At 37.3% G+C, this 17,543-nt stretch overlaps 2 protein-coding genes across 4 annotated transcripts in view; one reads left to right on the forward strand and one right to left on the reverse strand.

Moving 5' to 3' along the window:
* The window catches only part of fank1 (fibronectin type III and ankyrin repeat domains 1), a 61,892-nt gene extending 51,222 nt beyond the window's left edge, over nt 1-10,670 (forward strand). The window contains exons 8-11 of the mRNA XM_048551160.2: nt 1,041-1,184; nt 3,549-3,626; nt 8,517-8,561; nt 8,679-10,670. Coding sequence (XP_048407117.1) covers nt 1,041-1,184; nt 3,549-3,626; nt 8,517-8,561; nt 8,679-8,714 — 303 coding nt within the window. The 3' untranslated portion in view covers nt 8,715-10,670. The remainder of the gene's footprint in view (nt 1-1,040; nt 1,185-3,548; nt 3,627-8,516; nt 8,562-8,678) is intronic.
* The window catches only part of LOC125461867 (disintegrin and metalloproteinase domain-containing protein 12), a 354,472-nt gene continuing 347,557 nt past the window's right edge, over nt 10,629-17,543 (reverse strand). For 2 of the 3 annotated variants that reach the window (XM_059653082.1, XM_059653084.1), the window contains one exon: nt 10,630-12,379. In XM_059653082.1, the coding sequence (XP_059509065.1) occupies nt 12,328-12,379 (52 nt within the window). In that variant the 3' untranslated portion in view covers nt 10,630-12,327. Of the gene's footprint in view, nt 12,380-17,543 lie in introns of all 3 variants that reach the window. The other variant, XM_059653083.1, reaches the window with a different exon arrangement.

Genomic DNA, 17,543 nt, shown 5'->3' on the forward strand with positions numbered 1-17,543 from the left:
GCTTTCATTAACAGGGGGATTGAGTTTAAGATTGTTGCAGCTCTATAAAACTTTGGTTAGACCGCACTGGGAATACTGCGTCCAGTTCTGGTCGCCCTATTATAGGAAAGATGTGGATGCTTTGGAGAGGGTTCGGAGGAGGTTTACCAGGATGCTGCCTGGACTGGAGGGCTTATCTTATGAAGAGAGGTTGACTGAGCTCGGACTCTTTTCATTGGAGAAAAGGAGGAGGAGAGGGGACCTAATTGAGGTATACAAGATAATGAGAGGCATAGATAGAGTTGATAGCCAGAGACTATTTCCCAGGGCAGAAATGGCTATCACGAGGGGTCATAGTTTTAAACTGGTTGGAGGAAAGTATAGAGGGGATGTCAGAGGCGGGTTCTTTACACAGAGAGTTGTGAGAGCATGGAATGCATTGCCAGCAGCAGTTGTGGAAGCAAGGTCATTGGGGTCATTTAAGAGACTACTGGACATGCATATGGTCACAAAAATTTGAGGGTGCATACATGAGGATCAACGGTCGGCACATCATGGGCTGAAGGGCCTGTTCTGTGCTGTACTGTTCTATGTTCTATTGTTGTGTATTCAATTTGAGCTGAGGACAAAGTTTGATGAAAGGCTCATTCAAATGTTAAAGGTTTCTGTTGTTTGTTTTAATTGTCTAAGATTAGTTTTAATAACTATATTAAAATGACAAGTTCATTACACAGCATACTGAAGTAGCAGTACTATCATTTAACAGCTTTGATTTAATGTGCTGAATTCTTGCTCCAGGTTCTTCTCTTATGGGGTAGTTTAGGATGTGCTAACATGACAAAGGCAAAATCTTAGTAGTTGACAGAGAATTATCAAACATGATTCAAGAAGTTAACTTGCCCAAAAAAAAATAAAAGGGAAGCTGGATTTATGCAACATGATGGATTTCTTTTTCTTTCTGTCCACTACTCAGCACTGACTGTATTTCCTAATGAAGTTACCTTAGGTGTTTTAACATGATGTACATATTTCTCTGGTTTTCTTTTGTCAATTGTGAACAGGTTGACATCACTGATGGACATTTACTGTGGACACCATTAATGCGAGTTGCTGTCCTGAATGGCAGTACTGAAGTTGCTTCTCTTTTAATTAAAGCTGGTGCAAATGTGAATATCCAAGACAAGAAAGGAACAACACCACTAATGGTAGGTATTTCGGCTCATTACTGATGTGCATCTTATACTACTTTGTTGCCCCAGATATCCTTAAATTGTAAGGGAATACCAATCAAAATTAAGTTGTAATATAATACACTGAAATGAAAGGGCAATGATTAAGATAAATTTTAATAGTAATATTAGAATTTGGATTTTGAACTAGTGGTATGTCTGTTTGGCCTGTGTCTATGCAGGTGAATGATTAAATTGTAAATAACTACCTAACCATGCTGATTTATTTTTTTAAAAAATTGAGCTAGTTCTTGATGGCTAATGGGGATTTGTTTACATTGGGAAAGTTTCACAAGTGAACAGAGAAAGCAATAGCTAATTAGGATCTGGAGTTGCTTTTTATTGGCTTGGGGAAACACCCATAGCTTGAAGTAATCTTTTAGTTTCAGTTTGCAGAAATTGTGGTTGAAGCTAGATATGTAAAACAATTTCTCCTGAAGAAGAGAGATAATTTTGAACAGTTAGAAATAGGTTACCTCAGTGTAAGGAGTTTAATTTGCAAGTTTCAGAACAGACATGTTTGGTTAAATGAAGAAATATATACTGATGTGAACTGAGAATTGGTTAATGGACATAAAACAGAGACTAGGAATAAACAACAGAGAGTTGTGCATAATCTACATAAAGGATTTGGTTGTAGGAACCAATGCATTATTTTCAAATTTGCTGATGGCCCAATCTGGTTAGGAATGTAAGTTTTGAGGTAGAAGCAAAGAGGCTTCAAGAGGTGTTACATAGCATAAATGAACGGGCTAAAACTTGGTAGGTGGTCTATAATATTACATTATTCACATTGGTAGAATAAACAGAATGGCAAAATATTTCTTAAATTGAGAGATGTTGGGAAGTGCTTGTGTCCAAAGTGACATGGGTATCTTTGTTCATGGGACTAAAAGATGCAGCAAGCAATTAGGAAGGCAAATGGTATTATGTTGTCCTTCATGACAGAAGTAAAGACGTCTTCCTGCAGAACACATTGAAATCATTTCAAATAAAACAACATTGAGAATGGATTCATTATGATGGCCTGAATGCTCCTCTTCAACCATAAATTATTTACAATCGTGTCAACATTTGTACCCATTAATACCATGTTAATCTGGGTTGCAGCTTTTAACACATTTGATGGGTAACCACATTATCAACAAGGCATGATTACTGTGAGGGAATTGATAGAGGAGCATACCACAATCAATGGCTCAATGCCTGAGAGACACACAAGAGTGCTCCAATGAGTATAATGAAAAAGAACCATAAATTTAATCTTATTGCCAACAAATCACATTCATGTTTCAATGATACAAATTGTATTTCTCACTATGAACAGGATTTACACATCTTTCAGTCCCATATAAGACGTTTGTATGAGATAGGTAAATCAAACACATGTAACCAATTTGAAAACAGGAGTTCACATTTAACAGGTTATATAGCAAGATCATCCTTTTAGATTCTTGGGAGCTTTTGAAGACTGTGATCTTTACATGTACTATTCTTTACTTCCAGTTATCTGTAAGTAATTGCTATAAAATGATTAGAAACTAATTGCTCGAACAACAATTTTGAAAAGTCTAGAAAAATTGGCCTGCATAATGGATTTCCAAACATTCTACTTTCTCTCTGCCTGTGAAGTGGAAATAATAGATTTAACTGGATTATTTTGTGCAATATTAAAATGTCTCATTTCCCAAAGTCCCTTTGTGACTCTCCTTCCAAAATCATCTCCATTTTCCTTGTTTAATCTTTGTACTGAATTATTCCTCAGACTCAGCATTTTAACCTTCATCTGAATTACCAATACCTCCTTTGAGGAAGGGATTTTGGACTTGAAATGTTAACTCTGTTTTCTCTCCACAGATGCTGGCAGACCTGCCAAGTTTCCCCAGCAATTTCTGTTTTCATTTCAGATCTCCAGCATCCACAGTTCTTTGTTTTGTTTCTGCTATTTTCCTCAACACCATCATGTTTGCCTTCCTGAATGTCCCAAACTCTTTAGTCTCCTTCCATATGCAGAGAAAGCTATCCAGAACTCAATGGTCTGCATCTATCCTGACCTCCAACTCTCTCTTCTGCTCAACTACCCCAGTTTTGATGCTGAAACCTTCACAGTCCTCTATCCTTGCCACTTTCCAGGTTAAATATCCACTTTTGTTTCTACAACTTTGAGCTCTTGGCTACTGTGGTGCACACCTAGACTGACATGTCATTTCATTCCTCAATTTGGTCATGTTCTGATCTGGTTAGGTCAATCATATTAGTCTGAACCATTCCTTTGCAGTTTCGCAGTGACAATTGATGGTTCATAACATTCTTTATTTACTGTTTAAAAAATAACTGTAGGTTGCAGTGCTTAATAGTCATGAAAACCTGGTCCACCTGCTGCTGAACAATGGGGCCGATTCTGCTGTAACAAATCAGGTAATTATGATAGATTCAAGCCTTGAATAGACTGACTGTTTAGGAAGAGAGATTACATGAACAGAAATTGAACATTGTTTTTCCAAATCTCACATTCCTTCAGGTACACTGCGACCATTAAATAAGTTGATAGTTATATCAGTGCACGTAAGAAATAGAGATTAAAAAAAGGAAAAGTATAAAATGCTGGCTACACAGCTTCTATGGATAAAGAAGGGGAGGTTCACAGTAAGAACAGAATCTTTAGAGGGAGTGTGTGCTGTTTGGGATAGAGAATGTAAGGGGCTGTATGTGATGGGGTGGAAGGCATGTGCAATATGATTAATGTAAAAGGAAGTGATAATGGAACAAGAATTAAGAGATGTGTACGGAACAGGCATAAATGGAAATATCACTATCAATAATTGCTAACTGTGAAACTGAGGACAGAGATTATGATCTAAAATTCTTGAACTCAATATTGAGTGTGGAAAGTGATAAAATGACTAAATGAAAGATAAGGTCCTGTTCCTTGAGCTCACATTAAAGTCTGTTGGGACGGTACAAGATGTTAAAGATATAGTGCCAGAGTTGGAGTGGACTACAAAATTAAAATGATAGGTGACTAGAAGCTCGGTATCACCTTTATAGACTAAGCAGTGTGCTCTGCAAGGATGTCTTCCATTAGGCACTTGGACTTCCCGATGTGAAAGGAAACTGCATGATGATCTGCAAACACAGTATAAATTGGAAGAAGGGCATGTGGATCGCTATTTCATCTGGAACGTATGTTTTGACCCTAAACAGTAAGCATGAGTGAAGTAAAAAGTTATTACTGCATTTCCTGTGCTTCAATAGCAAGGGGTCGTGGGTAAGGAGGAATTGTTGATTGAGGTATGAGTGAACATTCCCAGTCGAAACACCCCTGTTGTAATGCTGAAAGGGGTGATAGGCTCTTATTGCTGGACATGGGTGCCGTGGATGGTCCAGATGAAAGATGGAAGGGGTGGACAAAGAAAACTCTTGGGTAGCGATACGTACTGTAAGTAGAAGTGTGAGAAATCGATAGGCATATTTGGGACCCTTTACAATTACAATACAGGGTGACCGGGTTGGGGAGATGATTCCTTAGTTGGGGATAAAGAAAGACATAATTGGAGCATTTATTTGGAAGGTGGCATTGTTAGAGTAGATGTGGTGGAGACAAAGAAACTGATGGACTCGAGTCCTCACGTAAAAAGAAGTTGGAGGAAGCGTAGAGAGGTAACCACAGGAGTTGATGGGTTTGTAATGGCTATTTGTTGGTAACCTAGTCCCAGAAATATAGACAGAAAAATTGAGGAAATAAAGGGTCTGAAATGGATGACATGAAAGCAAGTTAAGAGGAGGGCAGAAATCAGAAAAAAAGATTTTAAAATATTCGAATTCAGAGCACATGTAGGAAACAGCACAGATATATATTCTTCAAAAAAAAACAGAAAATGAGATGGATAGGAGAACTGAGACCAATCAATATTTCAATTCCACAAAGATTTAGGCATAGCTAGGACCCAGACAGGTTCCTGTGGGACATTGTTTACTTGAGGTGAGTTAGCCGAATCAAAATCGAAATTATTAAATATGAAAGCAGGTTAAGCCCGATGATTTTGGACAAAATATATGCTTAGGTAAGAAGCAGGGATCCCTCAAGCCATCCTGATGGGATGTGGACATGTAGTCATATTGGTTGTCCATGAAGAGAAGGAAATTGTTGGCATTCAGGAAACTAAAAAACTGTTAAAATGCTGGGGAACATTGGAAGAGTTACAGCTGTGGTTGGTAAGAAACTTAACAAGGAAAACCAAAATTTTGTTGAGATAAAACAATGTTTTCTGGGCTACAAACTAACTTAAATGATGGAGTCTACCATGGCAGTCCTGTCCATACTTTTTGGGAGGATGATACAAGCATGCTGCATATTGTTGAGGACTATGAGATTGGAGGCCCTGGAGAGAAGATCTTTCAGAGGAGCTGATGCCACTGACTGTCCTAAAAGTAGTTGATGTTTAGTAGTGGGGTAATGGTCCATGGAGGTTATAGAAAGCATGAGAGAGTTGACACTCAGCCTTGAATAGGTAAACATTGTTTGCAAACCGAATGTATTTCTCTGTAGGTTTAATGACAACATTAAGGTAGACCTGTAAGAATGGAGAGCTGCAGTTTCAAGGAGAAGTAGGCTGAGTGAGTGAAGGGAGCAGAGATGACCAGTGTTATGCCAGCAATTTTTAAACAAAAAGGTTCAGATAGGAGGCAATAGGGAGCTGTCCAAGAGATATTGGAATTCTGGAGGAAGGGGGTGAAAGCGTTTTCTGTGCCATTTGGGTAGACTCTTAACCAAAGGCATTTGTTTGGAGCCATCTGTTGATGATGATTCTACTATTCTCATTCTATTCTCTAGTGCCATCTCTTGTTTCTTTACTTGTCTAATTACCTACTCCTTTTGCCGTGCACCATCATTCAGCTTACTACTTCATCTCTTCTGCTTTACATCCTAATACAGACCTTGCCTTTTGTTCTCTCACCTGCACCCTTTCTCAGACTATGCATTTGTGTATTATATCTCACATTTTTTTTCCATGTCTGACCATAGGTCAGTGACCAGAAACATTAATTCTGATTCACCATTGACCTGCTAAGCATTTCTGCTGTTTTCAGCATCAACAATTTTGTTGCTTTTCTGTTCAGGAAATAAAGTAAGACCATAGATATGCCAGATATCAGTCCCCACTGTCACTTTCTACAAAGGTTTGTTGGGGCAGAACTTTTATATGCTGACAGAAGGGATTTGGACAATGTGAGAGAACATCCAGCCTATGTTCTCCTGGCCCTGGTGATTATGCCGGTATTCTGGGTGAGTGGTTTGGCTTACAACACAGCAGATGTGGGATCTACCTATGGATGCATGTTTGGAACCTGATTGAATTGCTAAAAGTTTATTTTCTCAGTCCCTTTAAAAACATGGTGGTCAGTTTTTCTATTTGCCCTGTCTGGCCAGTGATTTTGGCATATCCTCAAGCACTGTGAATGTCTACTGTCTTCACTTCTTTACGATTCTACCACAATTGTCCACAGGCTGTATTTCTATTTATACTGCATTCTGTGGCCAGTTCAACAGCGGAATTACCTGTTGGTGAACTTAGGAGGTATGGTCAGTAAGTTTGCAGCTGTCACCAAAATTGGAGGTGTAGTGGACAGCGAAGAAGGTTACCCCAGAGTACAACGGGATGTTGATCAAATGGGCCAATGGGCCAAGGAGTGGCAGATAGAATTTAATTTAGAAAAATGTGAGGTGCTGCATTTTGGAAAGGCAAATCAAGGCAGGACTTACACATTTAGTGGTAAGGTCCTGGGGAGTGTTGCTGAACAAAGAGACCTTGGAGTGCAGGTTGGTAGTTGCTTGAAACTGGAGGCAGATAGACAGAATATTGAAGAAGGCATTTGGTATGCTTGCCTTTATTGGTCAGCGCATTGAATATAGATGTTGGGAGGTCATGTTGTTGCTGCACAGGACATTGGTTAGGCCACTTTTGGAATACTGCGTGTAATTCTGGTCTCCTTCCTATAGGGAAATGCTGTGAAACTTGAAAGGGTTTAGAAAAAAATTACAAGAATGGGTTGGAGGGTTTGAGTGATAGAGAAAGGCTTAACAGACTGGAGTTATTTTTCTTGGAGCATCTGAAGGTTTGTAACGTGGTTTGGAATATATGTTCTTCCAACCAAGCCTTCAACTAGTGCTCCAACATTTATCAACAGTGCCTTTAAGCATATTTGCCAAGGCACTTCTCATAGTTGAGATATATTACAAAGATATTTATGAGGCTTGAGTTTATACAATTAAGGATGGGTTTGGGTTTAAGTAGGAAATAGAAAATACCATTAGAGAAAATTTTATTTAATAAAGTCCAGAGCTTTATTGGCTGACAGACAAGTGGATATAAATGAAAACACAATTTCAAACAGATTTTGGTCTTTTATATTGGATAGATTTGGTGACAGCATAACCTTAGAGAGGTTTGCAAAACATGAGGGGCATGGATAGGATAAATAGGCAAAGTCTTTTCCCTAGGGTGTGGTAGTCCAAAACTAGACAGCACAGATTAAAGGTGAGAGGCAAAAGATTTAAGATGGACCTAAGGTACAACTTTTTCACGCAGAGGGTGGTGCATGTATGGAATGAACTGCCAGAGGAAGTGATGGAAGCTGGTACATTTACAACATTTAAAAGGCATCTGTTTGGGTATATGAACAGGAAGGGTTTAGAGGGATATCACCCAAATGCTGGCCAATGGGAGTAGATGTATTTAGGATATCTGATTGGCATGCATGAGTTGGACTGAAGGATTTCTTGCTGTGCTGTACATCTCAATGGCTGTATGACTAATAACAGGTTGCGGGCCTTCTGGATTTTAGCCTTTGAGTGTTTCAATTTCTTTATGATTATTCTAATTTGCCAACATTTTTAATTTTCAATCCCAGGATTTTTTAACATTAAAAAACGTGGAAATACTCATTCCGTATCTTTGCTTGAGATAACTTCCCAGTATGAGATACAATAAATGTTGGTCTAAATTTTTGTAGCTAGAAATTGAATTTGGCCAGTCAGCACTTTTTTACTAACAAATTATTGCATGTACTTGAACTATATAGCAAACAACTAATTGCTTACTATATTTGTAATGTCAATTTTTTTGTAATACCACTAAGGCATCAATACATACTAATTTCTTTTTAAATGATAGTGTACAAGATGTTTACTATCTGATTGCATAATGCACATTAACACAGTAGATCAAGAATACCATTTTTAGCAAAATGCCAAAATTACTGTTTTTAGACCTGTGAACACTTACATCTTTCTCTGTCTAATTCCAGCATGGTACAAGTGTCCTAGAAATGGCCAAATCCTTTAGCACGGAGGTATTTTACATTTTATTGATCACTTTTATTGATGTAGAAATTGGTTAGTATCGTATTGACGGAACAATTATTTTAGATTTTTATCGAATGATGAACTGTTTATATTCTATTCTACAGAATGTGATCAGTCTGCTTGAAGAGTATGGAAGATGAGAATTTACAAGAAGAAGGTAGACTCTGGAAATATTCAGGAGACACTCGGAAGATTGTGAAGGTCAAAGGCAAAACTCATTCCACAAAATGCTGGAAATACTCAACAGTTAGGGAGCATCTGTGGAAACAGAGTTAACATTTTATCCTGAAACATTATCTCTATTTCTGTAAAAAGATGCTGCCTATTTGTCTGAGTAATTTTTTCAGGTTTCCAGCACCTGTAACACTCTACTTCTGTTTGAGTACTTCAGCCTAATCACTTTTTTACTCAGACTAAATTATGCTTTTCAAACTTGAAATCTTACTGGCAAAAATGATTATTAATGAAATGTCCGATTATTTTTCATTATCTCCTGTATTTTTTAGTGAGGTCACAAAGCCCTTTATTTTCCTACTGTTCTGACTGGGCTGCAAATCAGTTTTCTATGATCATTAGATGGGACTGCCATGTTTCTGTCTGTGTCATTCTGAATCAGGCTGGTAGAAGGTTTGTAACGTGGTTTGGAATATATGTTCTTCCAACCAAGCCTTCAACTAGTGCTCCAACATTTATCAACGGTAAGCATATTTGCCAAGGCACTTCTCACAGTTGAGATGTATTACAAAGATATTTATGAGGCTTGAGTTTATACAATTAAGGATGGGTTTGGGTTTAAGTAGGAAATAGAAAATACCATTAGAGAAAATTTTTTTTAATAAAGTGCAGAGCTTTATTGGCTGACAGACAAGTGGATATAAATGAAAACACAATTTCAAACAGATTATGGTCTTTTATATTGGATAGATTTGGTGACAGCAGAACAGTTTTTTATGGTACATGTGGACGAGGGCTCTTCTCTCTGTTTTACATTGACTAATCTGATGTGCACTTTCAACATATTTTGTTTTTATTTCAGACTTGCAGCACTCATAGCTTACTTTTTATTTCTACTTTTCAGCCAATTCTCTAAAAAATTTACAAAGATCTAAGGATCTTATTTCAGAATTCAATGTACAGAAAACTTAAAGGAGTTGAGTATTTTATTCCATTTATGGATCAATATACTGAACGTGAAGGGCTGAGTTTCACTTGTGTTAAGATTTGTTCGATTGAGACTTGAAAGGTTGACACCTTCCCGATGTTCAAATGTCTTTAGTTATCTGCCCAAAGATTTGTCTGACCCACAATACAGGTATTTCCACCACAAGAAGGTTATAAGTCCACTGCAGCTGAAACAATTATTGGACCTCATGCTGCTGGCATCAGTCTGGTTCATGTCAGTCAGTCAGACAATGGCCATCACCACTAAGATATCCCAGTTGCTGTGGCAAAATTCACTTTTACATGCACGTTGCAATCTGCAATTAGGATGGTGGAAGCTCTTACCCTTTTTTTGGTCACTTGGCTGACCAGGAATCTCTCCCACTTTTACTGCCTGCCATGGTGTGCTGGAAGGATTGCAGAATGACTCTGCATGTTTGGCCCTATTATGAATGCACTTCTCCTGACCGTTCAAGTCATGGATTGAGGCTTGAATCCAGAGATTCTGACTCAAAGTCAGGAACACTACCCATTCCATCAGAAAGCCTCCTTATGCACCATCAAGTAGCTGAAACTAATGATCATGTATCATTTAAGTAATGATACAGAACGACTTGCTTCCCCAAAGTGGACTGTATTCCAATGGGTTGTCATGAGATTGGTTTAAAATCTAATTTTGCCATTAGATTGTTCAGGTTGTTTGAGAGTCAAAATAAAAGGGATAGAGTTGGTTATGAACAACATCTTCCTATTCCAGCTATGTATTAAGTAGATGTTTATGGGTAAAGGAGTAACATTGAAACATCCTCTGCTTATACCAGTGTCTTGCAAGACGATAATTCCAAATACAATTTAAAGAACAATTGACCTCAAATAATTATGTAACATAGAAAATATAATGTATGTTTCATGAATATAAGACATATGGAAGGAAAGCGTCTTATGTTTCCTCTTTTCTAGCTAATACTGTTATAATTTCACACAGATAGCTGATTCAATGCAAACTCTTTATTTTGATATAAATGTAGTAGTGTGATCTGAAAGAATTAAAGCTTGATGATGCACAAAATAACTACTGACACAAAGCGAATTATTTGAACACCAAGTTTAGTGAATAACGGACTGTTCACAAGCATAACCTTGAATCAATGGCAGAGGAAAACAAACTGTGGAAGTGTTTCCCTGTAAAACCTAAAATACACGACAAACTTGAACTAGCTTAAATGGAATGTTACATACATTTCATTTAACAAAAAGAGCTCTGAGTGGCTAGCTGACCTTCTAGTATATGTAAATGCTACAAAAATGTGAGTATAGTTTAATCAATAAACTAGAGACACTAATAACAAGTTTGGAATCTTTAAAAATCATTTTACAAAATGGTTGACCTGAAAAGAAAACAATGCAGTGATTTGATTTTTGATGAATTCTGTGAATCATTCCAATCTGTGCTGAATTTCCTCATCCCAATCTGATTTATTTAAATTCCTGCTGTTTAAGAATAATAGCACATTGTGTTTATTTGTGCCCTAGTAACTTTAGAGCAAAACATTTATCCTACTTAGTTGCAATTAAGTGAAATTTTTTTTGCTGAAAATGATCACAATTATGACACTCAGAGAAATTTTCCTTTAAGAAAATTCAGCTACTGTAAAAGTGTCTGCCACAGTGCACTGCATTGTAATAAATATTCAACATAAATTAATAATTTACACGTACCTGAGCAAGTACACAGCACCATAAGGAGCCACAGCACCAAAAACAGGAGCTCAGAATCCCTTTATCTATCAGTTCTGTTATAGTACACAAAATATGTTAAGCACCAACTAATCTTTTCACAACCTTTAGTGGTGTGAGCTTACCTCTTATTTACAGTATAAGAATGCATTTCAAACAATTGATCAATCACTATTAACATATTTAGCACTTCTGTTAAATTAAAATGCCTAATTATATGGTTTCTTACGTCATACAAAATTTGATTGATTTTACAAGTGCCGTGTATGGCCCTCTGTCATACAACCCATAAAATGAGTGGATCTGATGGCATAGTACACAAGGGCATTGTGTCCATGCGATATCTTGCTTATACATTGAAGGCACTGATATATTTTCATGTGTTTACTGTCTAAATACATTGCTTTGATGGCATATTTGTTTAAAAAATGGAATAAAATGCATCTTTAGTGTGGAAGCAGATGGTACACCATAAAAACCCAGTGATGTGGAACAATGAAGCCACTATGGCATGTTGCTAAGATTCTTTGTGGTAACATGAGACATTAATGATAGGAGAGTGACGGGACCACTTGCTTTGTATAAAAGATTGAAGTACTAGCATCTCTCAACTATATGCATATGAAGTTTATTTCTTGTCTAGTTGGGATTAAAGGAACAGCTTGGTAGACACCAGTACCTTGCTATTCATTGCTCGTGCCAGTCGAGAAATGCTAGCACAGAAATGGATACATAGAAGAACAGTTCCTATTTGCAATGCTGGTTAATAAGAGGACTAACTCAATGTAGAATTCTCATATAGTGCAAACATGTTTGGTCAGTTGCTGGCAGGTAAATTCTTTTCGTCATTCGATGTCAACATCGTCGGTTAATCTCATTGTACTGCTGAGGCTTCTTGGGTGCCGGTCTGAAATAAAGAAGACGATAATCAAATTAAGTTAGAGCTAATCACAATTTCTTCATGTATCTATTTAATCCTCAAGCTTTGTTCAGTAGACTTCATTTATACTTGATAAACATTATTCTTTCTGCTATTTTACTATAACCTTTAATCTGGCATAAATGGGCTGGTTATGCCAACAAAACAGTAGCTTGCATTTACAAAGTGCTTTTCACATCATTAAATGTTATATGCAATGCACAAGAATAGAATCTGACAATGAGGCAACAAAAATGATATTCAAGTAACCTGGTTAAAGGCATAAGTTCTAATAAATAACGTCTTGGAAGAAGAGCATTCTGTGAGTAGGTTGATTGAAGAAAACTAGGCCTGGATGGCTCACAGCACAACTACTGAAAGTGGTTGAAAAAAAAAAGGGGAATGTTCAAATGGCCAAAGTTCCAGGAATTTTGAGTGCCCCAGAGGGTTGTAGGATTGGGGCAGGTTACGTGGATACAGAGGATGCAGTGATGAAGTGAACACAAGATGAAAATTTAAAGTCACTGGGCTTGACCTGTCCAACAACAGTTGAGATCTCCCAAATACGCAAGCAACAACAATTTACAGTCAGGTGTGGTTGGTCATGGGATTCCTCAACAGTGACTTCAGAATCCATGATGTCTCATAATTTCAGGTTAAACACATACATAGAGACCATGAAACAATACAACCATCATCTTCCCATAATTGGTGAAGCTTTATTCCCTCATACTGAACATCATTTAGAGGGAATATTGACAGTTGTATAAACACAGAATACACTTTGGCTGGGAGTAGCTCAGTATGGCCCACAAAGTGCTGTTGGCCATCAGTAGATACTGCGCGGAATCACATTTAGCTGTGTTTCATTTGGGAGTAATCTAGTTTATGAGTCAAAAGATTGTGGGTTCAGATACAACTCTAGGGATGTGAACACAAAAATCAAGCAATGCTGAGGGAGTCATTGCCAGGGATGCCGTGAGTTGGATGGGATATCGAAACGAGGCCTATGTATTTTTTCAATGATTGAAGATGAGCAGGAAAGTTGTATCTGATTTCTTGACCAAGAAACACAAGACAGAACATCCCATCCCTGTCACATTGCTGTGTTCAAATTAGTCGCCATATTTGCTTTATTTCAAAAATGTTTCCAAAGAGCTTTAAGGCCGATGAATTTTCTGGGATTGTGAAGGGTGCTATATAGATGCTGGTCATTTTTTTTTCTGCAAAAGTTTAATTATATTGTCCAACGCACCCCTCTCTGTTCTAACGCAATCACACCAGGTGACCAGCCTTAATTCTTTGAGAAGTGTGACAAGCATACCAAGAACATATCCTTTGGTCTAAACAGTATATCAAAACTTCAAGACTCTTCCTTGCTTACCAATTGCTTCATACAAGTAATGTATATCCCAAAAGGGGCTAACTGCAGTGTTACAGATTCATTAGTTCTATTATTTAGCTATGGAAGGGCAAACTTTTATTGGTTGTTTTTACACACTAACCCTTTATCATTACTTTAGGTCTGTTTAACAGCTTCTCAATGTGTGAGTTTTCATTTCTTACACTTTTAAGCTTAAGAATGAACACCACATTCTCCATGATTACAGAGCCCAGCCTTTCAGTGCAGAAGATAAGGTTGAAGTGAAAACTGCCAATTGAGTTAGGTTTCTCCCGAGGTGGCCAACATCTTCAACCAATACAATTAAATCCACGTAACATCAACAAACAGCTAACTGTGCTGTATGCAGAAAACGCTAAGGGGAACCTACAACACCTTGGTAGCAGTGTTGAAGACTTACAATGCTGGGTACAAAAAAATGGAACAAATCTGAATTGGGCAAAAAAACTCTTAGCAATTTTTACCAAGCCATTAACAAAGTGGCACAGCCCACCGAATAACTACTCGATGAATCCATAGCTTGCATTTTGCTAGGACTACTCATCTCTTGGCCTCGTTACTTCCTCAATCCAAACATGGACATGAACTGCAATCCAAAGTGAAAGTCCTTGACATCAAGGCATTTGATGAAGTGTGGCACCATGGAGACCCAGTAAAACTGAAGTCAATGATAATGACAGGAGTACAGTGAAGTGTGCACAATGTCACCAACACATGGCGCAATCTTAGGTACGAAGTGCCTCGGTAGAAATCTTGGGCACAATAAAAAGACGAATAAGAAAAACTGAAGTCAATAGTAATGTGTCATTGATAAGCACATTTTTTGATTGAGTCATGTTTCTGGTTTTTGAAGGCTGATTATCTCAGCCCAAGAAAATTGCTGAAGGAATTCCATAGCACAGTATTCTTGGTGAATTTATCCTCAGCTATTTCTCTTTATTAGGCTTTATTCTCCATTTAAAGATTTGAATTAGTGCTGTTCATTGATAATTGTTTGCATATTCAGAATGCCTGAGGTAATGAAGACATCTATGCTTGTATATAGCAAGATCTGGGGATACTGAGGCTTACACTAATAAATGACAAGTAATATTTATGCCACGTAACTCTAGACAATGATCATCTCATACAAGAGAGCCCCTAACCACTGTCTCCTGACATTCAATTGCATTACCATTGTCTTGACCCTACCAATGGAATTTTGAGGGCTGTTATTGACCAGAAATTTAACTGGATCAGTAAAATGGATTAACTGGATGTAATAACTACAAGGCAGCCCACAGCAGGAGTAGGTGCAGAGGAGATTCCCCAGAATGTTGCCTAGGTTGGGGCATTTCAGTTACGAAGTGATACTGGATAGGCTGTAATTATTTTCCTTAGAGCAGAAAAGGCTGAAGGGGACCCTGGTTGAGGACCATGAAGAATATAAATAGGTTAGATAGGTAAAAATTCTCCCCCTTAGTTGAAGGATCAATAACCTAGGGGTATGGGGTATAGGGCAGAAGGTTTAGAGGGGATTTAAGGAAGACTTTTTTCATCCAGAGGGTGTTGAGTATCTGGAACATGCTCCTCAAAAGGGTGGTAGAGGTCAGGCCCTTCATAACATTTAAGAAATATTTAGACGATCATTTGAAGTGCCACAGCGTACATGGCTGTGGACCAACTGCTCGAAATGGGACTAGTGTAAGTCAGTGCTTGACAACAAGGTGGGATTTATGGGCCAAAAGGTGTCTTTCACTACTATATGCTCAGTCATCAATGCTCCTTCAATAGTATCTCCCAAAGTAATAGCTTGCACCCCTTGAAAGATAACAACAGCAGTCTGTTTCTATCCTCTGCTCCATCCCTTTATAATTTTACACACCTCCATCAAATCACATCATTTACTAGAATCAGAGTACATAATCTAAATTATTTAGCATCAATCTATTAAATCTAAACTGTTGCTAGCTATCTAATAGCATTTTCTATTCATTAGACTTTCTCTTGCATGGTTGGATTTTTAAACGTTTGAATGGCAGGCTTCTACAACTGCAAGCTGGTAACAGAACATTGAGGGACCTGAGTGAATAGAACAAGCAAATATGTACCTCCCAAACTAATCAAAATGAAGGTTTGTTAAAAAGAAAAGTACAAAGACATGGAGTGTAAATTAGACTTGGTAATTTCCATATAAAATAAAGCATAGGTAGAAAAATAAAGAAGGCGATAAGGCGAGATTGAGCGAGCAGAAAAGAAAAAAACAACTGAGTCACCATTTTGCATTATTTTTAATCTCTAGGAAAACAATTAATGCTTGAAAGAAAGAAAATGTACACCTGTACTAGTGAAATCTTATTGCAAGCAGGAACAGTAATATCACACCATTTAAGGCAAGTCATCAGGGAGACAGATAGCTTGATATGGCTTTCACAAAATTAATAGTAAATGAGTATAACTTAGAGAGCAAATTCTAGATATTCATACAACTGACCTGACCTGAAAATGCCACAGCATATGTACCTAAATAACAGGGATTACCTTCAGCTTCACTGTTACTTTGAAAACAATATCTGGCCCATTGGACAGCGCAGTCGATAAGACAATTTACAGAATATTTTAAGGAGCATTGCAAAGTATTGAGGTTTAGGGAGAGAGTTTTAGGCTTTCAGGTTTAGATATCTCAAAAGATGGACAAAAATAGTGGGGTAAAGCAAAGTAGAGTATACAAAAAGCCCTAGTTTGGAAGAATGCAGATTTTATTGGAGTTGTTGTGCTGAGATAGAAAGAAAATAGGAAATAACCTCAATATTTTAGCTTTTTAACAACATGGATTGAGTTGTTAACACTTTTTAATGAATGAAATAGTATGGATTTATTGTTAAATTACTTTGAATACACAAGGTATAAGAAAGCTACTGAATGATAATGTGATAATCAAGATCTGTCTTCAGAATGCATGTTGTATTTTCAGATTTCAAATACAATTTTTCACATTTTTCTATTTTAATATTAACAGCAAGAAGAGTACTCAATATAGCTTCAAATGCTCACATAGAATAGGCAGAATGGAAAATAATGTTTCTTTGAAATCTAAATTAATTAGTGTTTTCTGCTGCAGTATTCTTTTTGCCTTTTGTTTCTTTTGAACTGTAATGCTCATTGAATCTTAACTAATCCTCATCTTCGTTACGTAGTCCTAATTCATCAATGAAATGCTTTGTTATTAAGCTTCAATTAAGTATAACCTTTTATGATACAGGAACAGGCCAGTGTTTCAGTGTGCTGTTCTATAGAGCAGGAAGGCACAAGTTCATGTTACAATAGAAATTTTTAATTTTGGTTGTGTCAGGTGGATGTCGAGTAGGGTCTACATGCTTCCTCACAGAGGATAATGCAAAATTGACAAGAAAGCCAATGTAATGATCATCCCAAAAAAGCTCAAAAGCGGGTGTTTATGAGCCTGTTGACTGGACAAATGTTTTGAGGTAGCAGGAGAACGAAGGTGGGAGGGATGAGAGAAAATAATTATTTTGATGTGCCTCATGCAGAGAAACCAGTCTTTGAAATGAACACTACAAACAAATTCTGATAAAATAAAAACAAGTAAATTAATCTACAGTTCATATCTTTGTACAAATCAATTTCATTAATGTCTGAAAGCTTCACCATTACTTTGATCAGACATTCAATTTTGGCTTCTTGTATGAGCCCATTCCCACCATATTTCACATTCACACCTATCATTGATTGTTTCAGTAAGTGTACAAG

Source organism: Stegostoma tigrinum, chromosome 20 (genome assembly GCF_030684315.1).
Source record: "Stegostoma tigrinum isolate sSteTig4 chromosome 20, sSteTig4.hap1, whole genome shotgun sequence".
In the NCBI taxonomy this organism is placed as follows: domain Eukaryota; kingdom Metazoa; phylum Chordata; class Chondrichthyes; order Orectolobiformes; family Stegostomatidae; genus Stegostoma; species Stegostoma tigrinum.